Source organism: Hyla sarda, chromosome 8 (genome assembly GCF_029499605.1).
Source record: "Hyla sarda isolate aHylSar1 chromosome 8, aHylSar1.hap1, whole genome shotgun sequence".
NCBI classification, from domain to species: domain Eukaryota; kingdom Metazoa; phylum Chordata; class Amphibia; order Anura; family Hylidae; genus Hyla; species Hyla sarda.
Genome location: NC_079196.1, coordinates 215734215 through 215759373, shown reverse-complemented (window position 1 = coordinate 215759373; position 25159 = coordinate 215734215). Strand labels below are relative to the sequence as shown.

At 44.2% G+C, this 25159-nt stretch overlaps 1 protein-coding gene across 4 annotated transcripts in view; it reads left to right on the top strand.

Moving 5' to 3' along the window:
- EPN2 (epsin 2) overlaps nt 1-24883 on the top strand; it is an 82491-nt gene extending 57608 nt beyond the window's left edge. For 3 of the 4 annotated variants that reach the window (XM_056535559.1, XM_056535558.1, XM_056535560.1), the window contains 7 exons: nt 2846-2958; nt 3291-3383; nt 3634-3805; nt 9278-9448; nt 10206-10295; nt 18481-18699; nt 23718-24883. In XM_056535559.1, the coding sequence (XP_056391534.1) occupies nt 2846-2958; nt 3291-3383; nt 3634-3805; nt 9278-9448; nt 10206-10295; nt 18481-18699; nt 23718-24028 (1169 nt within the window). In that variant the 3' untranslated portion in view covers nt 24029-24883. The remainder of the gene's footprint in view (nt 1-2845; nt 2959-3290; nt 3384-3633; nt 3806-9277; nt 9449-10205; nt 10296-18480; nt 18700-23717) is intronic. The other variant, XM_056535561.1, reaches the window with a different exon arrangement.
- The last annotated feature ends 276 nt before the right edge of the window (nt 24884-25159 follow it).

Sequence of the window (25159 nt, the reverse complement as noted above, 5' to 3'; positions counted from 1 at the left end):
ATGCTTGGCACCGGGTGATGCCAGGCTGGACAGCTGTGTGTCTTTGCCCGCGGTTGCTCAGTACAGCCTGTACTGCTTGTCCATGTGTCACATCTGCACTTCCCACGGTTTTGAGGACAGCGAGTAGACGCGGGGGAGCCGAGGGCGCATACCTCATCCTGCTACATTTTCCTCTAAAATTTCTCCTCTCCTTGTCTTATCTGTTTCTTGGAAAGTTGGGTTAAAAAAAAAAGAAAAAAAGTTTCCTTTATTCCTTTACAACTCCCGTCACCCAGCTTTCCCAGATTCCTGAGTGATATATATATATATATACCTCACTTATCTATCACGGCAAAATGGAGGATGATTGCAAACAGAACAGGAAGTTGTACTGTGCACCGATTTATATGTGTCGCGGTACTGTGCACCGATCCATATGTGATTCATAGTACGCCCTGCATCTGACCTATCCAGGAATAGAAACAACGCCACCTCTGTCGTCAGGTTATGTGCGGTATTACATCTTGGCTCCATTCATTTCAATGCAACTGAGCTGCAATACCGCACACAACCCGAGGACAGGGGTGGCGCTGTTTTTGGAAGAATCGAATCCTTGATAACCCCTTAAATCGAGCGCTGATTTGCGCTAGTCCATACATACTTGTTATTCATTGCTACACGCCCACAGAATGGTTAAAGGGGTTATCCAGAAATAGAAAAACGGAGCTAATTTCTTTCAAAATCAGCTCCACTTCTGTCTCCAGGTTGTGTGGGGTACTACAACTTGGCTCCATTCACTTCAATGGAACTGGGCTGCAGAACCACACCCAACAAGAAGACAGACGGGGAGCTTTTTTTTTATTTAAAGAAATTAGCTCTGTTTTTTCCAATCCTGGATAACCCCTTAAATATAAAGTTGTTGGTCTGATATGAAAATTACTTCTGATTTCGCTTCCCCATGACAACACTTCTTCTTCCCTTGTGGTTCAGCATTGCCATGGGGACACCTAAATAATAAATTAATTAATAATTAATTAAATAAATAATTAATTAATTTATGGACGGAAAAAAAAAAGAATATGTAATTTCACTTAATAAAAAAAAGAAAAAAAAAAACTTAAATCCAAAAATTTTTTTTATAAAAAAACTAGTAGCTTGGCAAATACTTTTTATTTTATTTTATTGAATTTTTTTTTTTTTTTATTGCTTTTGTAGCAATTTGCATTATTTCCTGTTGTTTTCTCCGTTTACATCCGGAGGTGCACTCAAAATTCTGCTGGCTGCAGTTTAGCTCCGCCCTCTGTTAAACATGTGACCTAACTTCTGCGATTCAAAAGGGGTTACCCAAGATCCCTATCCTGGAGAATAACTAATTGATCAGAGATGGGAGGGCAGGGATTGGGGGGGGGGGGGGGGGGGGGGCAGTTGTCCCAAAATTTAAAGGGGACTTCCAGGCGCTGAACTTTGGCTATGGACTGAAGTCCTGTAGACAGTGAATGGACTTGTTCCATGATTGGTGGGGGTCCCAGCTGTTGAACCCCTCTGCTGATCAGCTGGTTATCCCCTATCCCAGTGTTTCCCAGCCAGGCTGTTTCCAGCTGTTGCAAAACTACAACTCCCAGCATGCCCGGACAGCCTTCGGCTGTCCGGGCATGCTGGGAATTGTAGTTTTGCAACCTCTGCAGGCACCCTAGTTGGGAAACACTTCCCCTATACTATGGATAGTCAATTACCTTTAATCCTAGGAAATCCCCTTTTCCAGTGCAATTGCCCTCTGAGCTCCCACAATGCATTGCTCTCTGGTAACAGGGCACATCTGAATTTTGAGTTTAGCGTCCGGGCATGCTGGGAGTTGTAGTCCTGAAACCGCTGGAGGCACCCTGGTTGAGAAACACTGCCCTACCTATGGGTAGGGGATAGCCTTTTTTATCCTAGGATGGCCCCTTTACCTGTGTAATTGCCCTCTGAGCTCCCTCAATGCTCTGCAGGGCACATCTGAATTTTGAGTTTAGCATCCAGACATGCTGGGAGTTGTAGTCCTTAAACTGCTAGAGCCACCCTGGTTAGGAAGAACTGCCCTATCCTATTGGGAAGGGGAGAACCTTTAAAGGGGTTATCCACCATAAGGTGATTTTAGTACATACCTGGCAGACAGTAGTGGACATGCTTAGGAAGGATCTGCGCTTGTCTTGGGGCTAAATGGCTATGTCCTGAGATTACCATAATGCTGTGGCTAGCTTTTTGTGAACTGGTATTTCCTGTTTGAGTTTTCTTCTTTTGCCTACAAATCCCATAATTCCATTTTCCTCCCATACATCAGCCACCCCACCCATTGAAACATAAATGAGCTGCATCCATTCAAAAGACCTGTGGTTTTCAATCAGGGTGCGTACAGCTGTTGCATTAGTTGCAGATTGATCTCTCTCCCACCAAGCGAATGCTCCACCCATTGAAGCAGACAGGCTCCCTGTCATCAGCTGACTAGTGATGTCAGGTCTCGGCCGCATTGCAAGCTGGGAAAAATCAGAGACAACAGTCATTTTGTATGCTGGTAAAAATAAATATTGGGGGGAAAATGACAGAAGAATTGTGAGAAAACTGTCACACACCGGTACAGACACTATATTATGAACTACACTAACTTTACAGCCCCTGTAGCATAGTCAAATTAAAAAAAATCCTGGAATACCCCTTTAATCCTAGGATGGCCCCTTTACCTGTGTACTTGCCCTCTGAGCTCCCACAATGCACTGCTCTGCAGGGCACCATCTGAATTTTCGAGTTGAATGTGTATGGAGCAGAAATGGTTATGTTTTTAATGATCATCGACACATTCGGTCTCATTGTGATTCTTTTTGGTCCTCAGCTACCTCCCCCCGAGTCTCTTCGGAGCTAGAACAGGCTCGGCCCCAGACCAGCGGAGAGGAGGAACTACAATTACAGCTGGCACTCGCCATGAGCAGGGAGGTGGCCGAACAGGTGAGTATAGATCCGCCATTACATGACTTTGGCACTACATGAACCACTTAACAAAATTTTTTCTAGGCAAAACCCTCCTAAATATGGAGCTGTGGGATCATAGAGCCATAGCTAGAGAGGGCTTGGGCTTAGCTGGTGCAGACCCTCTTGTGCTCTTATTCTTCATAGGTGCCCAAAATTGACGAAGAGGAATTATGGGGTGGGATTGTCCCATAGGGTCAACTTTGAAGAGATAGGGTGGGAGGGGTCAAGTTGGGCCTCAAAATTGGGTTTTTGGTAGAAAGAACCAGGAGAGATTTGTTTAGATTGTATAAATGTCTATATGTCCCCAGGAGGAGCGCATCCGGCGAGGAGATGACTTAAGACTTCAGATGGCATTGGAGGAAAGTAAGAAAGCCACCATCAAAGCCCCGAAAAAGAAAGCGGTAAGATCACCAATGGCGGCAGCGCCAGTCACTTGTGTTATGGTGCGTCTTCTGTGCATTTGCTGCAGCGATCAAAATGTAGAACATGGAAGGGTCAACAAAAGTCTAAAAAGTCATACCGCACAATCCGGTCCATGGGTGGTGCAGATAGTGCAGCTCAGAATGGTTGTCACTTACCTTCTCCCCTACATTGAGTGATTTGAATGGTGTCTTTTATATTTCTGAATCATAATATGTTTTATATTGACAGCAACCACAGACTTCATTGTTGGACCTCATGGATGCTTTGCCTTCAGGGCCGCCGGCTCCTCAGAAATCAGAACCATGGGCAGCAGTGTCAGCTAAAGCATCAAGTACCCAGCAAGACCCCTGGGGGGGATCAGCTGCCTCCGCCACTGCTATAGATCCCTGGCAGTCTTTTGGTAAGTCTTTTTGTTGTGACTGGTTATTACTATGTGCCATTCTAATGCTCTAACTACTGTAATACTTCTGCCTATGTATAAGAACATAACTACTGTAATACTGTCTCTATATACAAGACTATAACTACTATAATACTGCCTCTATATACAATAATATAACTACTATAATACTGCTCCTATATACAATAATATAACTACTATAATACTGCTCCTATATACAAGAATATATCTACTATAATACTGCCTCCTATATACAAGAATATAACTACTATAATACTGCCTCCTATATACAAGAATATAACTACTATAATGCTGCCTCCTATATACAAGAATATAACTACTATAATACTGCTCCTATATACAAGAATATAACTACTATAATACTGCTCCTATATACAAGAATATAACTACTATAATACTGCCTCCTATATACAAGAATATAACTATTATAATACTGCCTCTATATACAATAATATAACTACTATAATACTGCTCCTATATACAAGAATATATCTACTATAATACTGCCTCCTATATACAAGAATATAACTACTATAATACTGCTCCTATATACAAGAATATTACTACTATAATACTGCCTCCTATATACAAGAATATAACTATTATAGTACTGCCTCCTATATACAAGAATATAACTATTATAATACTGCCTCCTATATACAAGAATATAACTATTATAATACTGCCTCCTATATACAAGAATATAACTACTATAATACTGCCTCCTATATACAAGAATATAACTACTATAATACTGCCTCCTATATACAGGAATATAACTACTATAATACTGCTCCTAAATACAGGAATATAACTACTATAATACTGCTCCTATATACAAGAATATAACTACTATAATACTGCTCCTATATACAAGAATATAACTACTATAATACTGCTCCTATATACAAGAATATAACTACTATAATATTGCTCCTATGTACAAGAATATAACTACTATAATATTGCTCCTATATACAAGAATATAACTACTATAATACTGTCCCTATATACAAGAATATAACTACTATAATACTGCCTCCTATATACAAGAATATAACTACTATATTACTGCCTCCTATATACAAGAATATAACTACTATAATACTGTGTCCTATGTACAAGAATATAACTACTAGAATACTGCTCCTATATACAAGAATATAACTACTATAATACTGCTCCTATATACAAGAATATAACTAATATAATACTGCTCCTATATACAAGAATATAACTAATATAATATTGCTCCTATATACAAAAATATAACTACTATAATACTGCTCCTATATACAAGAATATAACTACTATAATACTGCTCCTATATACAAGAATATAACTACTATAATACTGCTCCTATGTACAAGAATATAACTACTATAATACTGCTCCTATATACAAGAATATAACTACTATAATACTGCTCCTATATACAAGAATATAACTACTATAATACTCTTCCTATATACAAGAATATAACTACTATAATACTGCTCCCATATAGAAGAATATAACTACTATAATACTGCTCCTATATACAAGAATATAACTACTATAATACTGCTCCTATATACAAGAATATATCTACTATAATACTGCCTCCTATATACAAGAATATAACTACTATAATACTGCTCCTATATACAAGAATATAACTACTATAATACTGCCTCCTATATACAAGAATATAACTACTATAATACTGCTCCTATATAGAAGAATATAACTACTATAATACTGCTCCTATATACAAGAATATAACTACTATAATACTGCTCCTATGTACAAGAATATAACTACTATAATACTGCTCTATATACAAGAATATAACTACTATAATACTCTTCCTATATACAAGAATATAACTACTATAATACTGCTCCCATATAGAAGAATATAACTACTATAATACTGCTCCTATATACAAGAATATAACTACTATAATACTGCTCCTATATACAAGAATATATCTACTATAATACTGCCTCCTATATACAAGAATATAACTACTATAATACTGCTCCTATATACAAGAATATAACTACTATAATACTGCCTCCTATATACAAGAATATAACTACTATAATACTGCTCCTATATACAAGATATAACTACTATAATACTGCTCCTATATAGAAGAATATAACTACTATAATACTGCTCCTATATACAAGAATATAACTACTATAATACTGCTCCTATGTACAAGAATATAACTACTATAATACTGCTCCTATGTACAAGAATATAACTACTATAATACTGCTCCTATATACAAGAATATAACTACTATAATACTGCTCCTATGTACAAGAATATAACTACTATAATACTGCTCCTATATACAAGAATATAACTACTATAATACTCTTCCTATATACAAGAATATAACTACTATAATACTGCTCCCATATAGAAGAATATAACTACTATAATACTATAATAAATATAATGAAACAATTTTGCATATAGCCCTTAACACTGCGGTTCACCAGTCAGCCACCTGCCCCTCTGATACACAGGAGTTAGTGTTGGAGCCGGCCTGACATGACATCATTCATTTGGAAAGTTTTTTGGTGATTCTGACACATTCCTCCATGCAAGGTCACAGTGTTACGGTAGAAAAACATCTAGCTGGAATCTGAAGGAGGCCTCGGCCCAGGACATGACTCGGGGCTACCTTAGTGATCTCCAAACTGTGGAGGTCCACAGTTTGGAGATCACTGCTGTATATACTCAAGAACACAGACCCTTAGAAATACAGGTATATATATATATATACTACATACGAGTACCCAGCGTTTCCCGGTTTTTCCTTCCTAATCCTTGTTGGGGAGGAAAATCAACAAAGGAGGAAGCTTTTGACTTCATATCCCGTCCTCGTATATTGTTGTCATATCCCAACCCCATATCCCGACCTCCTATCCCGTCCTCCTATCCCGTCATCATATCTCGATCTCATATCCCGTCCTCATATCCCGACCTCCTATCCCATCCTCATATATTGTTGTCATATCCCGACCTCCTATCCCAACCTCCTATCCCGACCTCCTATCCCGACCTCCTATCCCGACCTCCTATCCCGTCCTCCTATCCCGTCCTCCTATCCCGTCCTCCTATACCAATCTCCTATCCCATCCTCCTACCCCGACCTCCTATACCAATCTCCTATCCTGTCCTCATATCCCGTCCTCCTATACCGATCTATCCCGACCTGTAATATGTGTACCAGGTATTGAAATGTCTCCAGCCGTACAGAAGTTATGTGGGAACATACATTTTCCATTGATTTGCATGAGACTTTAAACAAAAACCCCGACCCTCACAAATGGGGGTAGTTGAGGGTTAAATTAACTATCCTATATTTTAAGGGGACATGTAAGTAACATGTGACCAAGTATTATCAAAATATATCCAGCCGTTTGGAAGTTATGCAGTAACATATATTTCCCATTGACTTGTATGAGACTTTAACCCCTTAACGACTAGTGCCATAAATGTATGTCCTGGTGACGTGGTACTTAACGCACCAGGACATACATTTACGTCCTAAGCATAACCGCGGGCATCGGAGCGATGCCCAGATCATGAGCGGCATGTCCCAGCTGCTGATCGCAGCCAGGGACCCGCCGGTAATGGCGGACACCCGCGATCCCGCGGATGTCCGCCATTAACCCCTCAGATGCCGTGATCAATACAGATCACGGCATCTGCAGCATCGCGGTCACTTAAATGGATGATCGGATCGCCCGCAGCGCTGCTGCGGCGATCCGATCATCCTGCACAGCAGACGGAAGTCCCCTCACCTGCCTCCGCAGCCTTACGGGAGTCTTCTGCTCTGATCTGCCTTCCTGCAGACCAGAGCAGAAGATGACCGATAACACTGATCAGTGCTGTGTCCTATACATAGCACTGAACAGGATTAGCAATTGAGTGATTGCTTTAAATAGTCCCCTATGGGGACTATTAAAGTGTAAAAATAAAAGTAAAAAAATAAAGTAAAAAAAATTTGAAAACCCCCCTCCCCCAATAAAAACGTAAATTGCCCCATTTTCCCTATTTCACCCTCAAAAAGTGTTAAAAAAATATTTTATATACATATTTGGTATCGCCGCGTGTGTAAATATCTGAACTATTAAAATAAAATTTTAATGATACCGTACTGTGAACGGCGTGAACGTAAAAAAAAAAGTCCAAAATAGCTGCTTTTTTATAACCTTTTATTCCCAAAAAAATTTATAAAAAATATATTAAAAGTTCTATATAAGCAAATATGGTATCAATAAAAAGTACAGATCACGGCCCAAAAAATGAGCCCTCATACAACCGCTTATACGGAAAAATGAAAAAGTTATGGGTCTTCAAAATAGGGGGATTTTAAACATACTAATTTGGTTTAAAAGTTTGTGATTTTTTTTAAGCGCACCAGTAATAGAAAAGTGTATAACCATGGGTATCATTTTAATCGTATTGACCCAAAGAATAAAGAACATATGTCATTTTTACCGTAAATTATATGGCGTGAAAACGAAACCTTCCAAAATTAGCAAAATTGTGGTTTTCTTTTTAATTTTCCCACACAAATAGTCTTTTTTTTGGTTGCGCCATACATTTTATAATAAAGTGAGTGATGGCATTACAACGGACAACTGGTCACGCAAAAAACAAGCCCTCATACTAGTCTGTGGATGAAAATATAAAAGAGTTATGATTTCTTGAAGGCGAGGAGGAAAAAACTAAAGCGTAACAATAAAATTGTCTGCGTCCTTAAGGCCCAAATGGGCTGCGTCCTTAAGGGGTTATGCAAAAACCCCGCCCCTAGCAAATGGGGGTAGTTAAGGGTTAAATCACCTATCCTATGTTTTTTGACATATAAGTAACATGTGACCAAGTTTCATGTTAATATCTTTAGCCGTTTGGAAGTTTTTGTGGAACATACACACAAGTTGAGTTTTATATATATATATATCATTTTTTTGTAATATATATATATAATATATATTTTGTATGCAGAAACAGGAATGTCCGCCGCAAAACTCGGGAACGATGAATTTATTCACAAGCCAAACAGGACATGATGCAGACTCAGGTACAGGTGAATAAATTCATTGTTCCCAAGTTTTGCGCTGGACATTCCTGTTTCTTTTTGCATTTATCTGGGGTCGAGATCCACGTCTGGTCTGTGCCGCATGGGTAGGATGAGCTGAAGCATATCACTCTTTTGATATATATTTTATATTTATATATATATATATATTTTTTTTTTACACCCACACACATATATAATTTTTTTTTACAATTATATATATATTATATATATATATATATATATATATATATATATATATATATATATATATATGTGTGTTTGTTTATATGTTTATTTATTTATAAAAAAAAATGACTGTTCTCATTCCTCGGTGTATGACGTTCTTATCTACGTAACAGGTACAAAACCCTCTGCCAATAGTAATCCCTGGGGAACAAGTTCGGCTCCTACAACACAGTCCCTTCCGAAAAGCAAGGATCCCTGGGCACCTTCTCAGGCAATGGGAGCAGCTAATTCTACAGCAGACCCTTGGGGACCGGCTCCGGGAGTTAAAACCAGTACAAGCACAGGTAGGGGCATCCGACAAATGGAGTATTCACCACAAGAAATCTCTCCAGAAATATACAAATAAAAAAATATTCCTTAGATTTTCTCCCCAAAAAACTCTCGATCTCTCATGTTCTGTGATGGTGTCGCGTCTGTAAGATGCATCCGGATCCTCAGACCCTTTCACTTTTTTCAACTTTACCCCCCATCATTCTGCACCTGGATTTGGGGATTTTAGGCCGTTCCTCTCAGCTCTGTCAGGTTGGATGGGGACGGTCGGTTGAAGTCATTTTCAGGTCTCTCCAGAGATGTCCCATTAGGCTCGGGCTTTGAGAGAGTTGTCCCTAAGCCGCTCCTGTGTTGTCTTGGCTGCCTAGGGTCATTGTCTTGTTAAAAGCTGAAGATCGGCCCAGTCTGAGGTTCAGAGGCACAACATAACCAGGGCTCAAGTCCTGTAGGAACGCATGGGAACAGAGTTCCTGCACTTTTTCCCACGAACCATTAGCGTTCCCCTGAGTCCTGCAGGACCAGCTCTTGATTGAAAATCTTGGGTGAGTTCTCCCACATTTTTTTCCCCAGGATTTGACCCCTGAACACAACAAAACTTGAAAAAATAAGTGAAAGGGTCTGAAAACTTTCTTAATACACTGTAGATGTTTTTAGCTTCATAATGTAAACGAGATTGTTCACATTCACTGACAACAAGCAGTAATCTTGGCGAGGAGTTTCAGGACTTTTGACTATACTGTAACTGCTTGCAAACTTTTTATTTCCCGACAGGAGGTTCTTCTTTCGATCCCTTCAGCAACTTAAATGGGACGGCAAAAGATGATTTCTCAGAGTTCGACAGCCTGCGATCCAAAGTTTCAGGTATATCATGTACCGCACAACGCCATCAAATATAGAGAAAATAGAAAGGGAGTCCCTTGTCCTAACACAGTGCGTTTAGAACGTCGGATTTCCGTGGCGGGGATCGTGATGTCATGCTCGCCCACTTGTGATGTCACACCCCCTCCTATAGACATGAATAGAGGGGGTGTGGTGTGACGTCACTACCCCCCCTCTTTGGATTGGGGATAAGATGTCTAGGGGCGAAGTACCCCTTAAATTTCCTAAATCTATGATAAATCACTTATGGCAATACTCCCTTGTCAGTCGCCCTGTGCAGAGTGTTATAGTCAGTCTTTGTTTATCTAGCCGTACAGTCATTTTGTGCAAATATGTTATAGTCAGTCCTCCTGTACATGGCACGGCAGTCAGTCCTGTTAATAGTGCCTGTAATTCTTGCTTTATGTGCACAACTCTAAAGATAGTCTTGTGAATAGTCCTGTGACAGTCCTGTCAGTACATAGTATTATGGTATGGTCAGTCCTGTGCCCAGCAGTATGGTATGGTCAGTCCTGTGCCCAGCAGTATGGTATGGTCAGTCCTGTGCCCAGCAGTATGGTATGGTCAGTCCTGTGCCCAGCAGTATGGTATGGTCAGTCCTGTGCCCAGCAGTATGGTATGGTCAGTCCTGTACCCAGCAGTATGGTATGGTCAGTCCTGTGCCCAGCAGTATGGTATGGTCAGTCCTGTGCCCAGCAGTATGGTATGGTCAGTCCTGTGCCCAGCAGTATGGTATGGTCAGTCCTGTGCCCAGCACTATGGTATGGTCAGTCCTGTGCCCAGCAGTATGGTATGGTCAGTCCTGTGCCCAGCAGTATGGTATGGTCAGTCCTGTGCCCAGCAGTATGGTATGGTCAGTCCTGTGCCCAGCAGTATGGTATGGTCTGTGCTGTGCCCAGCAGTATGGTATGGTCAGTCCTGTGCCCAGCAGTATGGTATGGTCAGTCCTGTGCCCAGCAGTATGGTATGGTCAGTCCTGTGCCCAGCAGTATGGTATGGTCAGTCCTGTGCCCAGCAGTATGGTATGGTCAGTCCTGTACCCAGCAGTATGGTATGGTCAGTCCTGTGCCCAGCAGTATGGTATGGTCAGTCCTGTGCCCAGCAGTATGGTATGGTCAGTCCTGTGCCCAGCAGTATGGTATGGTCAGTCCTGTGCCCAGCACTATGGTATGGTCAGTCCTGTGCCCAGGAGTATGGTATGGTCAGTCCTGTGCCCAGCAGTATGGTATGGTCAGCCCTGTGCCCAGCAGTATGGTATGGTCAGCCCTGTGCCCAGCAGTATGGTATGGTCAGCCCTGTGCCCAGCAGTATGGTATGGTCAGTCCTGTGCCCAGCAGTATGGTATGGTCAGTCCTGTGCCCAGCAGTATGGTATGGTCAGTCCTGTGCCCAGCACTATGGTATGGTCAGTCCTGTGCCCAGGAGTATGGTATGGTCAGTCCTGTGCCCAGCAGTATGGTATGGTCAGTCCTGTGCCCAGCAGTATGGTATGGTCAGTCCTGTGCCCAGCAGTATGGTATGGTCAGTCCTGTGCCCAGCAGTATGGTATGGTCTGTGCTGTGCCCAGCAGTATGGTATGGTCAGTCCTGTGCCCAGCAGTATGGTATGGTCAGTCCTGTGCCCAGCAGTATGGTATGGTCAGTCCTGTGCCCAGCAGTATGGTATGGTCAGTCCTGTGCCCAGCAGTATGGTATGGTCAGTCCTGTGCCCAGCAGTATGGTATGGTCAGTCCTGTGCCCAGGAGTATGGTATGGTCAGTCCTGTGCCCAGGAGTATGGTATGGTCAGTCCTGTGCCCAGCACTATGGTATGGTCAGTCCTGTGCCCAGCAGTATGGTATGGTCAGTCCTGTGCCCAGCAGTATGGTATGGTCAGTCCTGTGCCCAGCACTATGGTATGGTCAGTCCTGTGCCCAGGAGTATGGTATGGTATGTGCTGTGCCCAGCAGTATGGTATGGTCAGTCCTGTGCCCAGCACTATGGTATGGTCAGTCCTGTGCCCAGCAGTATGGTATTGTCAGTCCTGTGCCCAGCAGTATGGTATGGTCAGTCCTGTGCCCAGCAGTATGGTATGGTCAGTCCTGTGCCCAGCAGTATGGTATGGTCAGTCCTGTGCCCAGCAGTATGGTATGGTCAGTCCTGTGCCCAGCAGTATGGTATGGTCTGTGCTGTGCCCAGCAGTATGGTATGGTCAGTCCTGTGCCCAGCAGTATGGTATGGTCAGTCCTGTGCCCAGCAGTATGGTATGGTCAGTCCTGTGCCCAGCAGTATGGTATGGTCAGTCCTGTGCCCAGCAGTATGGTATGGTCAGTCCTGTGCCCAGGAGTATGGTATGGTCAGTCCTGTGCCCAGCAGTATGGTATGGTCAGTCCTGTGCCCAGCAGTATGGTATGGTCAGTCCTCCTGTGTACAATACTATGATCAGGCCTCCTATACATAGCCTTACACTCAGTCCTGTGGATGGTGTTTCATCAGTCCTCCAGTGTGCATTGCTATGTTAAAGGGCTACTCCGGCGATAAACATCTTATCCCCTGTCAAAAGGATATATCAGCAGCGGCATCCGGAACACGGAAGCGTGTATCTTCTGTGTTCGTGACATCATGCAACACCCCCTCTATTCATGTCTATGTGAGGGGGCGTGATGGCTGGTACATAGCAGTAACCCCTCCTCCCATAGACCTGAATGGAGGGGACGTGGCGGCTGTAGTCACCAGTCATCTGGCACATAGCAGATTGTGCTCGTGCATGGATGACAGGGGTGCCGCACTGGCAATTGTTGGGGTCCCCAGTGGCGGGGCCCCCGCGATCAGACATCTTATCCCCTATGCTTTTGATAGGGGATAAGATGTTTTTCGCCGGAGTACCCCTTTAAGGATTCTGATGCATAGCCCTACACTCAGTCCTGTGAATACCGTTTCATCCGTCCTCATGTACAGCACCATGGTCAGGCTCCTATGCATAGCCCTGCACTCAGTCATGTATATGGTGTTTTTTTAGTCCTGAGCACTGCACTATGGCCAGTCCTCCTGTACGTAGCCCTAGAGTTAGTCCCATAAATTGTTCTTTGTCCTGTATACAGCACTATAGTCCAGTGTTTCCCAACCAGGGTGCCTCCAGGTGTTGCAAAACCACCACTCCCAGCATGCCTGGACAGCCGAAGGCTGTCCAGGCATGCTGGGAGTTGTAGTTGTGCAACATCTGGAGGCACCCTGGTTGGGAAACATTGCTATAGTCTGTCGTCCTATGTAAGGTCCTGTAATTAGTGCTTAGTCAGTCCTCCTGTGTACATTGCTATGTTCAGGATTCTGATGCATAGTTATCCTGTGTGCAGTACTACAGCCAGTCCACCAGCGCACAGCCCTACAGTCAGTCCTTGTGGTTATGCCTACAGTCAGTCCTTGTGGTTATGCCTATAGTCAGTCCATGTGGTTATGCCTACAGTCAGTCCTTGTGGCTAGGCCTACAGTCAGTCCTTGTGGTTATGCCTACAGTCAGTCCTTGTGGCTAGGCCTATAGTCAGTCCTTGTAGTTATACCTATAGTCAGTCCTTGTGGCTAGGCCTATAGTCAGTCCTTGTGGCTAGGCCGAGAGAGTCAGTCCTTGTGGCTAGGCCGAGAGAGTCAGTCCTTGTGGTTAGGCCTATAGTCAGTCCTTGTGGTTAGGCCTACAGTCAGTCCTTGTGGCTAGGCCTACAGTCAGTCCTTGTGGTTAGGCCTACAGTCAGTCCTTGTGGTTAGGCCTACAGTCAGTCCTTGTGGTTAGGCCTACAGTCAGTCCTTGTGGTTAGTCCTACAGTCAGTCCTTGTGGTTATTCCTACAGTCAGTCCTTGTGGTTATGCCTACAGTCAGTCCTTGTGGCTAGGCCTACAGTCAGTCCTTGTGGCTAGGCCTACAGTCAGTCCTTGTGGTTATGCCTACAGTCAGTCCTTGTGGCTAGGCCTACAGTCAGTCCATGTGGTTATGCCTACAGTCAGTCCTTGTGGCTAGGCCTACAGTCAGTCCTTGTGGTTATGCCTACAGTCAGCCCTTGTGGTTAGGCCTATAGTCAGTCCTTGTGGTTATGCCTATAGTCAGTCCTTGTGGTTAGGCCTACAGTCAGTCCTTGTGGTTATGCCTACAGTCAGTCCTTGTGGTTATGCCTACAGTCAGTCCTTGTGGCTAGGCCTATAGTCAGTCCTTGTAGTTATACCTATAGTCAGTCCTTGTGGCTAGGCCTATAGTCAGTCCTTGTGGCTAGGCCTAGAGTCAGTCCTTGTGGTTAGGCCTAGAGTCAGTCCTTGTGGTTAGGCCTAGAGTCAGTCCTTGTGGTTAGGCCTATAGTCAGTCCTTGTGGTTAGGCCTATAGTCAGTCCATGTGGTTATGCCTACAGTCAGTCCTTGTGGCTAGGCCTATAGTCAGTCCTTGTGGTTATGCCTATAGTCAGTCCTTGTGGTTATGCCTATAGTCAGTCCTTGTGGTTATGCCTACAGTCAGTCCTTGTGGTTATTCCTACAGTCAGTCCTTGTGGTTATTCCTACAGTCAGTCTTTGTGGTTATGTCTACAGTCAGTCCTTGTGGTTATTCCTATAGTCAGTCCATGTGGTTGTGCCTACAGTCAGTCCTTGTGGTTATTCCTATAGTCAGTCCATGTGGTTATGCCTACAGTCAGTCTTTGTGGTTATGCCTATAGTCAGTCCTTGTGGTTATGCCTACAGTCAGTCCTTGTGGTTATGCCTACAGTCAGTCCTTGTGGTTATTCCTACAGTCAGTCCATGTGGTTATGCCTACAGTCAGTCCTCGTGGTTATGCCTACAGTCAGTCCTTGTGGTTATTCCTATAGTCAGTCCATGTGGTTATTCCTACAGTCAGTCCTTGTGGTTATGCCTATAGTCAGTCCTTATGGTTAGGCCTATAGTCAGTCCTTGTGGTTATACTTATAGTCAGTCCTTGTGGTTATGCCTACAGTCAGTCCTCGTGGTTAGGCCTATAGTCAGTCCTTGTGGTTATGCCTATAGTCAGTCCTTATGGTTAGGCCTATAGTCAGTCCATGTGGTTATGCCTACAGTCAGTCCTTGTGGTTATGCCTACAGTCAGTCCTCGTGGTTAGGCCTATAGTCAGTCCTTGTGGTTAGGCCTATAGTCAGTCCTTGTAGTTATACCTATAGTCAGTCCTTGTGGCTAGGCCTAGAGTCAGTCCTTGTGGCTAGGCCTAGAGTCAGTCCTTGTGGTTAGGCCTATAGTCAGTCCTTGTGGTTAGGCCTATAGTCAGTCCTTGTGGCTAGGCCTATAGTCAGTCCTTGTGGTTATGCCTACAGTCAGTCCTTGTGGTTATTCCTACAGTCAGTCCTTGTGGTTAGGCCTATAGTCAGTCCTTGTGGTTAGGCCTACAGTCAGTCCATGTGGTTATGCCTACAGTCAGTCCATGTGGTTATGCCTACAGTCAGTCCTTGTGGTTATGCCTATAGTCAGTCCTTGTGGTTATGCCTATAGTCAGTCCTTGTGGTTATGCCTATAGTCAGTCCTCGTGGTTAGGCCTATAGTCATCGCTTCCATGAATAACTTTACTGCCCGCAGTCATCCGACTCGTACACCTCCATTTCCCATCATGCTCCTCTGCCCTCCGTCAGTAGCAGCTGCGAAAGCTGATCAATTCAGTAAGTGCGTCTTTCTTCCAAAGTCAAACACAACTTGTCTCGCATCCAGAACATTCCTCTGGCGACCGAGACTTTGCAAGAATTTTCTTCTTGGAAAGTGCATGGTGAAATATGATGCATCCCAGGTGCCCGGGAGAGTCAAACATCTGGCGGAATGGCCGGCATTAAATGTACGGCAGCTCTGGATGGAGTGTGGGGTCAGAGGTCACACATGTGCTGTGTAGTTTTGGGACGCGCAGAATGGAAAGGAAGAGGCCCGCTACGTGAAGACAGGACATTTCTTATGTAATGTGCTGCAGCTGGGATCCTTACCTTAAATTACACACAGCTTGTTCTTTATATAGCGTGTAGGTGGGGGAAGGGGGCGTTTTTTGGTCTCTGCAGCTGTTGCGGCACCATATCCCCTAGAACAGTGGTCTACAACCTGCGGACCTCCAGATAGTGCAAAACTACAATTCCCAGCATGCCCAGACAGCCAACGGCTGTCCGGGCATGCTGGGAGTTGTAGTTTTGCAACATCTGGAGGTCCGCAGGTTGAAGATCACTGCCCTTGAAGAACAAGACCGTTAGTATATACATTAACCCCTTAAGGACCGGAGGTTTTTCCGTTTTTGCATTTTCGTTTTTTGCTCCTTGCCTTTAAAAAATCATAACTCTTTCAAATTTACACCTAAAAATCCATATGATGGCTTATTTTTTGCGCCACCAATTCTACTTTGTAATGACGTCAGTCATTTTGCCCAAAAATCTATGGTGAAGCGGGAAAAAAAATCATTGTGCGACAAAATTTTAAAAAAAACGCTGTTTTGTAACTTTTGGGGGCTTCCGTTTCTACGTAGTACATTTTTCGGTAAAAATGACACCTGATATGTATTCTGTAGGTCCATACGATTAAAATGATCCCCTACTTATATAGGTTTGATTTTGTCGGACTTCTGGAAAAAATCATAACTACATGCAGGAAAATTAATACGTTTAAAATTGTCATCTTCTGACCCCTATAACTTTTTTATTTTTCCGTGTATGGGGCGGTATGAGGGCTCATTTTTTGCGCCGTGATCTGAAGTTTTTAACGGTACCATTTTTGCATTGATAGGACTTATTGATCGCTTTTTATTCATTTTTTCATGATATATTTTGGACTTTGGAATTTTTTTGCGCGCACGCCATTGACCGTGCGGTTTAATTAACGATATATTTTTATAATTCGGACATTTCCGCACGCGGCGATACCATTTATGTTTATTTTTATTTTTATTTACACTGTGTTTTTTCTTTTATGGGAAAAGGGGGGTGATTCAAACTTTTAATAGGGAATGGGTTAAATGATGTTTATTCACTTTTTTTTTGCACTTTTTTTTTGCAGTGTTATAGCTCCCATAGGGACCTATAACACTGCACACACTGATCTTTTACATTGATCACTGGTTTCTCATAAGAAACCAGTGATCGATGATTCTGCCGCATGACTGCTCATGCCTGGATCTCAGGCACTGAGCAGTCATTCGGCGATCGGACAGCGAGGAGGCAGGTAGGGGCCCTCCCGCTGTCCTGTCAGCTGTTCGGGATGCCGCGATTTCACCGCGGCTATCCCGAACAGCCCACTGAGCTAGCCGGCATGCTTTCGGTTTCACTTTAGACGCGGCGTTCAACTTTGAACGCCGCGTCTAAAGGGTTAATAGCGCGCGGCACAGCGATCAATGCCGCGCGCTATTAGCCACGGGTCCCGGCCGTTGTTAGAGGCCGGGCCCGAACCGCTATGACGCGGGGCCACGCCGTGGCCCCGCGTTATAGATCGGGAGTGGACACATGACGTTCCAGTACGTCATGTGTCCTTAAGGGGTTAAAGGGGTACATCGTGGAAAACTTTTTTTTTTTTTTTTTTTTTAAATCAACTGGTGCCAAAAAGTTAAACAGATTTGTAAATCACTTCTATTAAAAAAATCCTAATCCTTCCAGTACTTTTTAGGGGCTGTATACTAAAGAGAAATCCAAAAAAAGAAATGCATTTCCTGTGATGTTCTGACCACAGTGCTCTCTGCTGACCTCTGCTGTCCAGTTTAGGAACTGGAGAAAATCCCCATAGCAAACATAGGCTTCTCTGGACAGTTCCTAAAAATGGACTGCAGAGGTCAGCAGAGAGCGCTGTGGTCAGGACATCGGAGGAAATGCATTTCTTTTTTTGGATTTCTATTTAGTATACAACCCCTAAAAAGTACTGGAAGGATTAAGATTTTTTAATAGAAGTGATTTACAAATCTGTTTAACTTTCTGGCACCAGTTTATATATATATATATATATATATATATATATATATATATATAAAGTTTTCCACAGTAGTACCCCTTTAAAGTAGTGAAAACAGTTTTTTAATATGTCACCTCTAGGCGGAGATATGATCACTTGAAGTTACAGGCCCAGAAGCCTGAGGCTGCACTACTGAGACATTCACATGCCATCATGTTCCCGTTTTGTCAGGTGCAGGGATATTACAATGCATCCTATATTATACCATCGTATATTATCTCTTCCAGCCGACTCCATGCCAACTCTACCATCCGTGCGCAGCGGCACCACAAGTCCCGATCTCTTCGATTCACAGACCACCACTACCACAAGTACCAGCAAACAGAACATAGCTCGGAAAACCCCGGAGTCCTTCCTGGGACCCAACGCTGCCTTAGTGAACTTGGACACGCTGGTTACCATGCCTGCTCAGCCTCCCCCTACGTTTAACCCTTTTTTGGCATCAGGTAAGAGTGAAGAGCTAATCCGGCATTATGTATGCTGACGATCAGGGGGCTGAACGGCGGGGGCTTATTTCACACACTTACCGTATATACTCAAGTATAAGCCGTGTTTTTCAGCACGATTTTTCGTGCTGAAAACAGCCCCCTCGGCTTATACTCGAGTGAACTCTCCGCCTGTCAGTGGTTTTCAACCTGCGGACCTCCAGATGTTGCAAAACTACAACTCCCAGCATGCCCGGACAGCCATCGGCTGTCCGGGCATGCTGAGAGTTGTAGTTTTGAAACCTCTGGAGGTCCGCAGGTTGAAGACCACTGCGGCCTTAGTCATCATCCAGCCCCCCCCTTTAGTTTTCTACTCACCTCCCCTCGGTGGGAAGGAAGGGTGAGCTGGTCCGGGCCATCTATACTGCAGGGACCGTCCGGTGGGAAAGGTTAGTCATTCCGGGCTGTCCATTTTCACCTGGGGGCCCTCTTCTCCGCTCCGGGCCGGCCCCGGACTAGTGACGTTGCCTTGACGACGACGTACAGGTACGCGCATGAACGTCCCTGTGCGTTGTCGTCAAGGCAATGTCACTAGTCCGGGGCCGGGCCCAGAGCGGAGAAGAGGGCCTCCCGGTGAAAATGTACAGCCCGGAAAGACTAACCCTCCCCACCGGACGGTCCCTGCAGCATAGTTGGCCCGGACCAGCTCACCCTTCCTTCCCACTGAGGGGAGGTGAGTAGAAAACTAAAGGGGGGGGGGGTCTGGATGATGACTAAGGCAGCAGTGGTCTTCAACCTGCGGACCTCCAGAGGTTTCAAAACTACAACTCCGGGCATGCTGAGAGTTGTAGTTTTGCAACATCTGGAGGTCCGCAGGTTGAAGACGACCGAAGAAGGGATTGACAGGCGGTGATGATGAAGGGGGGGGGGGGGATGATGATGGGGGTCTGGATGATGACATGGGGGGGATGATGTATTTCCCACCCTAGGCTTATAGTCGAGTCAATAACTTTTCCTGGGTTTTTGGGGTGAAATTAGGGGCCTCGGCTTATATTCGGGTCGGCTTATACTCGAGTATATACGGTATTTTATCCTAAAAGTTATGATTCTGGTATTCCCTATGCAAGGGATAGGTGATAGGTATGTGATTGCGGGGGTCCGACTGCTGGGACCCCCCCACGATCTCCTGTACGGCATTCCAGCTCTCCTCGCACACTGATCGGGGGTCTCTGGCTCTCTCATAGAGATGCATGTATTGCGCGTGCCGACCTCTGCTTTGTGCATTAGGAGCGCCATACAGGAGATGTCCCCATCCTCGGACCCCCCCCTGTTATCAAACACTTGTTCCCTATTCTTTGGGATAGGGGAATTTTTTTCTCCTTTAAAGGGGTACTCCCGTGGAAAACTTTTTTTTTTTTTTTTTTTTAAATCAACTGGTGCCAGAAAGTTAAACAGATTTGTAAATCACTTCTATTAAAAAATTTTTAATGCTTCCAGTACTTTTTAGGGGCTGCATACTAAAGAGAAATCCAAAAAAGAAATGCATTTCCTGTGATGTTCTGACCACAGTGCTCTCTGCTGACCTCTGCTGTCTATTCTAGGAACTGTCCAGTGAAGGAGAAAATCCCCATAGCAAACATATGCTTCTCTGGACAGTTCCTAGAATGGACAGCAGAGGTCAGCAGAGAGCACTGTGGTCAGGACATCACAGTAAATGCATTTCTTTTTTGGATTTCTCTTTAGTATGCAGCCCCTAAAAAGTACTGGAAGGATTAAGATTTTTTAATAGGTGTGATTTACAAATCTGTTTAACTTTCTGGCACCAGTTGATTTAAAAAAAAAAGTTTTCCACTAGAGTACCCCTTTAATATGATACCTATAAGATCTATGCTGTAGCCCATATATTCTAATCTATATTTCATGTCCTTAGCAATGATAAGCTTAAAGGGTCGCGAACTGCGATTTTTCAAATATAGAGGTCCAAATCTGCTGCCGGAGAGTTAAAAATTGAAATTCCTGCTTCCTGCATTCACCACTAGGGGGAGATGAATGAAGACAATTTATTTGTGGACTTCAGTGGGGTCTGGCTCTCCCAGTGGCAGCTAGAGGTACTACATATTATGTGAATTCATGTTTATGCAGCAGATTTGGAGCGCTATATCAGGAATAAAAAGGGGCACCAACCTTCTTTAAAGATATATTAGTAAATGCAGAATTAAGGCCTCAGAGAATTCAGAAGGTACGCTTTAAATATGGGCATGGACGCTGGGCTCGTGCTGCTGTTATGGAAGGTATATTAATAAAGGAGTAGTCTGGTGATATATAACTTATCCCCTATCCAAAGGATAGAGGATAAGTTATAGATCACGGGGGTCCGAGCACTGGGACCCCTCGCGATCTCCTGAACGGGGCCCCGGCAGTCTGCTGGAAGTGGGTGGGAAGGGGGTGTGCCGGCCGTGGCTTCCCGCTGGGGTCGGAACGGCCGCTTCCGACAAACTGCCAGGGTCCCATGCAGGAGATTGTGGGGGGGGTCTCAGCGCTTGGACCTCCCGCCATCTATAACTTATCCCCTATCCTTTGTATAGGGGATAAGTTATACTTCACGAGACTACTCCTTTAAGAAGTATAAGGAGCAGGAATGCACCTTGTGAATACAGATCAAATAGAATAGATGGTGCAGGGTCACCTATTTGTAAGGTCACCCATCTCTTCAGAACTGAATAGCAAGTTTCTCTTTTCTTAAAACATGCTGGGGGTTTTGCTGGAGCTGGAGGAACACTCCTTGGGAAACACTGTGTCCCCGGCTCCCTGGGACGTCCATATGGAGGAGGCTCCCCAGCTTCGCTGAGACATCGTAATTGGCTCTGGCACCAGGCCATGGACTCTTAATACAGGAGAAAGTTTCTTTCCTGTGTTTTTCCTGTCTGCCTGGAAATCGGAAATGACCTGTTTACATTAGGGATTCCTGAAATACCTTGTAAGCCGCCCACACTCCCTCTAGTCAGAGGCGCATAAAGAGGCCTCTCAGCAATCTACAACAGGCTCTCCCCGGACCCACAGGAACTTCCGAGGGGCGTCCCTGCATCTTTTTCTCATTTTAGAACAATTTAATCATTTCGTGTGTCTTTTCCGGTTCCTGAGATACATGGGGCTTGCACATCCCTTTCCCAGGCCTGTCAGCAATATTAGGGACTTATCTATAGGGGCTTCCTGACGGGCCTAAAGGTCGCATACACTGACACCAGCATTATAGAAGGCACATGGTTTGATGGGGGCCCGGTTATAGATTTTGCATTGGGGCCCAGGGGCGTTCAAGATATTTCTGCTGGCTAGAGAATATTCTGCTGGAGCTGAAATGTGTGATCCTACAGCGCAGGCCCCCCTCCCCGGGTATGTGCATACCTCCACCCAAACTACCCAATCTTGTCCAGATTATAATCCTACATACCTTACCATACCTCCACCCAAACTACCCAATCTTATCCAGGCTATAATCCTACATACTGTACCATACCTCTACCCAAACAATCCAGTCTTGTCCAGGCTATGACCCTACATACCTTACCATACCTCCACCCAAACTACCCAATCTTGTCCAGGCTATGACCCTACATACCTTACCATACCTCCACCCAAACTACCCAATCCTGTCCAGATTATGACCCTACATACCTTATTATATCTCCACCCAAACAACCCAATCTTTTTCAGCCTCTGTGACTGACCCTATGACCTCTATGAATAACTATGGCCTCTGTAGCTGACACGGGCCTATATGGCTGACCCTATTGCTTCTGTGACGGACACTATAGCCTCTGTGCAGACACTTTGGCCTCTGCGACCAAATCTATGGCCACTATAAGGGACACAATTGTCTCTATGGCTGTAACTATATACTCTGTGACTGACATTATATACAATGTATTTGCAAAGTCTTCAGGACCTTTCACTGTTTATCAAATTTTATTATGTTTCTCCTTGTGCTAAAAAAAGCCCCCCCCCCCATCATTCTGCACTCAATGCCCCAAAATTTAAATGTGAATACAGAATTTTAGAAACGTTTGCAAATTTACAAAAAATTAAAAAGTAAAATTTGGCATAGACAAAGCATTCTTTGCTATGACATGTGATCTTTATCTCAGGCTCCTCCCATTTCTTTTGATCATCTCTGAGATGTTTCTTCACCTTGGTTGGAGTCACCTGTATTAAAGTCATCTGATTGGACAAGATATGGAAAAACACAGCCCTGTCTATATAAGGTCTCACAGCTGACAATGTATATCAGAGCAAACACCAAGCCATGAGGGGGAAGAACTGCCTGTAGAGGTCAGAGACAGCCCTGTCTATATAAGGTCTCACAGCTGACAATGTATATCAGAGCAAACACCAAGCCATGAGAAGGAAAAAACTGCCTGTAGAGCTCAGAGACAGCCCTGTCTATATAAGGTCTCACAGCTGACAATGTATATCAGAGCAAAAAAAAACAAGCAATGAGGGGGAAAGAACTGCCTGTAGAGCTCAGAGACAGGATTGTGTGGAGGCACAGATCTGGAGAAGGGGACAAAAACATTTCTGCTTCTCTGAAAGTTCCTAAGAGCTCAGTGACCTCCATAATTCTTACATGGAAGAAGTTTGCAACAACCATCACTGTTTGTTCAGAGCCGCCGCCCCACCAAATGAGGGGCCTTGGTAAGAGAAGTGGCCAAGAAGCCAATATATATATATTTTCCCTCACTAAAATGTAAAGGGAACCCCTTACTGCTTTTACAGAGTAGAGGTTTCTGTACTGGGAGGGGGCACCATTTTATATTTTATACATAGGGGGATACCTAATCCTCAAAATATATCCTGCTGCCAATGCATATGATATTTGCAGGACTCCCAGACACAATAGGAGTCCACATCTACTAGGCATGTGCAGCTATTCAGCCAATCACATAACAAGATTCAAAAGCTGCACGTCCCGTAGATGTGGACTCCTATGTCTGCCACTCTGCCGTTGGATGACCATGCCCATTGATTACTTTTGTGTTTTCTAGGAACCCCGGCGCAAGGATCTACTCCAGCCGTCGTCAATCCTTTCCAGGTCAACCAGCCGCAAGCGCTCACCCTCAACCAGTTGCGTTCCAGCCCGATGATGGGAGTCAGCCCGTCCTTCAACACCGTGCCAGCTATGGCTCCAGAGGGCTCCATACCACCGCCATTACTGGGGATGTCCACATTACCAGCTGTACCACCAACAGGACTTGGGATTAACATGAACATGGCAGCCACCTTGCCCCACCACAGCTCGGCCATCCCTCCCTCGACAGCCCAAGCTATGAATGCCACCAATCCTTTCTTGCTATGAAGGCTGCAGGATATTGGCTATGATGTATAGTAAACACTACACACCGCTAAACTGTCGTCTTCTTCCAGTCCCGAGAGTAACATCTGGCGGTTTCCGTCCTGTGGGGTGGGGGTGATGGTGGCCCGAGGGGACAAGCCTCCAGCTACGGATTATTACATTCAAGCTTTCTATCACATCTGATCTAACATGGACACCAAAGCTGGACCTGGGCTTCCTGTCTTTCGCTTGTCACGTCAATCTAAGTGGATCGTAGTCGTCTTCTCCACCGAGGCTCCGTCACTCACACTGGGATGCAAGGCTTGTAGGAGGAAAACATTATATGGATTTGTAAGATTTGTCCCTTTTAAGGAGACGTTGGTTTGGACTGGGGCTTTCTAAGGACAGAAAGTTTATCCTGTTATGTAAAGAGAAAAAAACGCGGTGACGCGGACCTGACGAGAATGCATTGCGTGCCTATAAAATGACTTACACGGTTACGTCACCCTTCTAGACGTCCTGCAAGTTTCAATGTAACGGAGACGGGTTTCCAATAAGAGCTTGTACTGTGGTCCTCTGATCTTTCAAACAGACATAAGGGGGTTATCCAGAATTAGAAAAACAGAGCTGATTTCTTCCAAAAATAGCACCACACTCGTCCTCAGGTTGTGTGTGGTGTTGCAGCTCAGTTTCATGGAAGTTGTAATACCACACACATCCCGAGGACATGCGTGGTGCTGTTTAAGGACGAAATTTTCTTAGTTTTTCTATTCCTGGATAACCCCTTTAATACAGTGTAGCATAGGCAGCCATTTTGGATGGTGAATTAAAGGGGTTCTCCGATTTTACATAAATTAAGCTACATCAGTGTATAATTTATTAAGCATGTTTCCAGTGTATTTTGTGTTTTAGTTCTGCATCAATTTTAAGATCTCTGCTTGCTTCCAGTCAATGGGAACACTTCTGAAAACGTGTACAGTTGAGGGTACGGCAAAGTTGTACCCTGTCTTCACAAACAATCTGGAGTCCAGGATGATACATTTTACCTGCACTGATACATTGTAACAAACTATCGCGACAGGTGAGAGATTTACATCTTATATGTCTAGACTCAATACAGTAAAACAAAAATCGAGAAACATAGCCGCACATCCA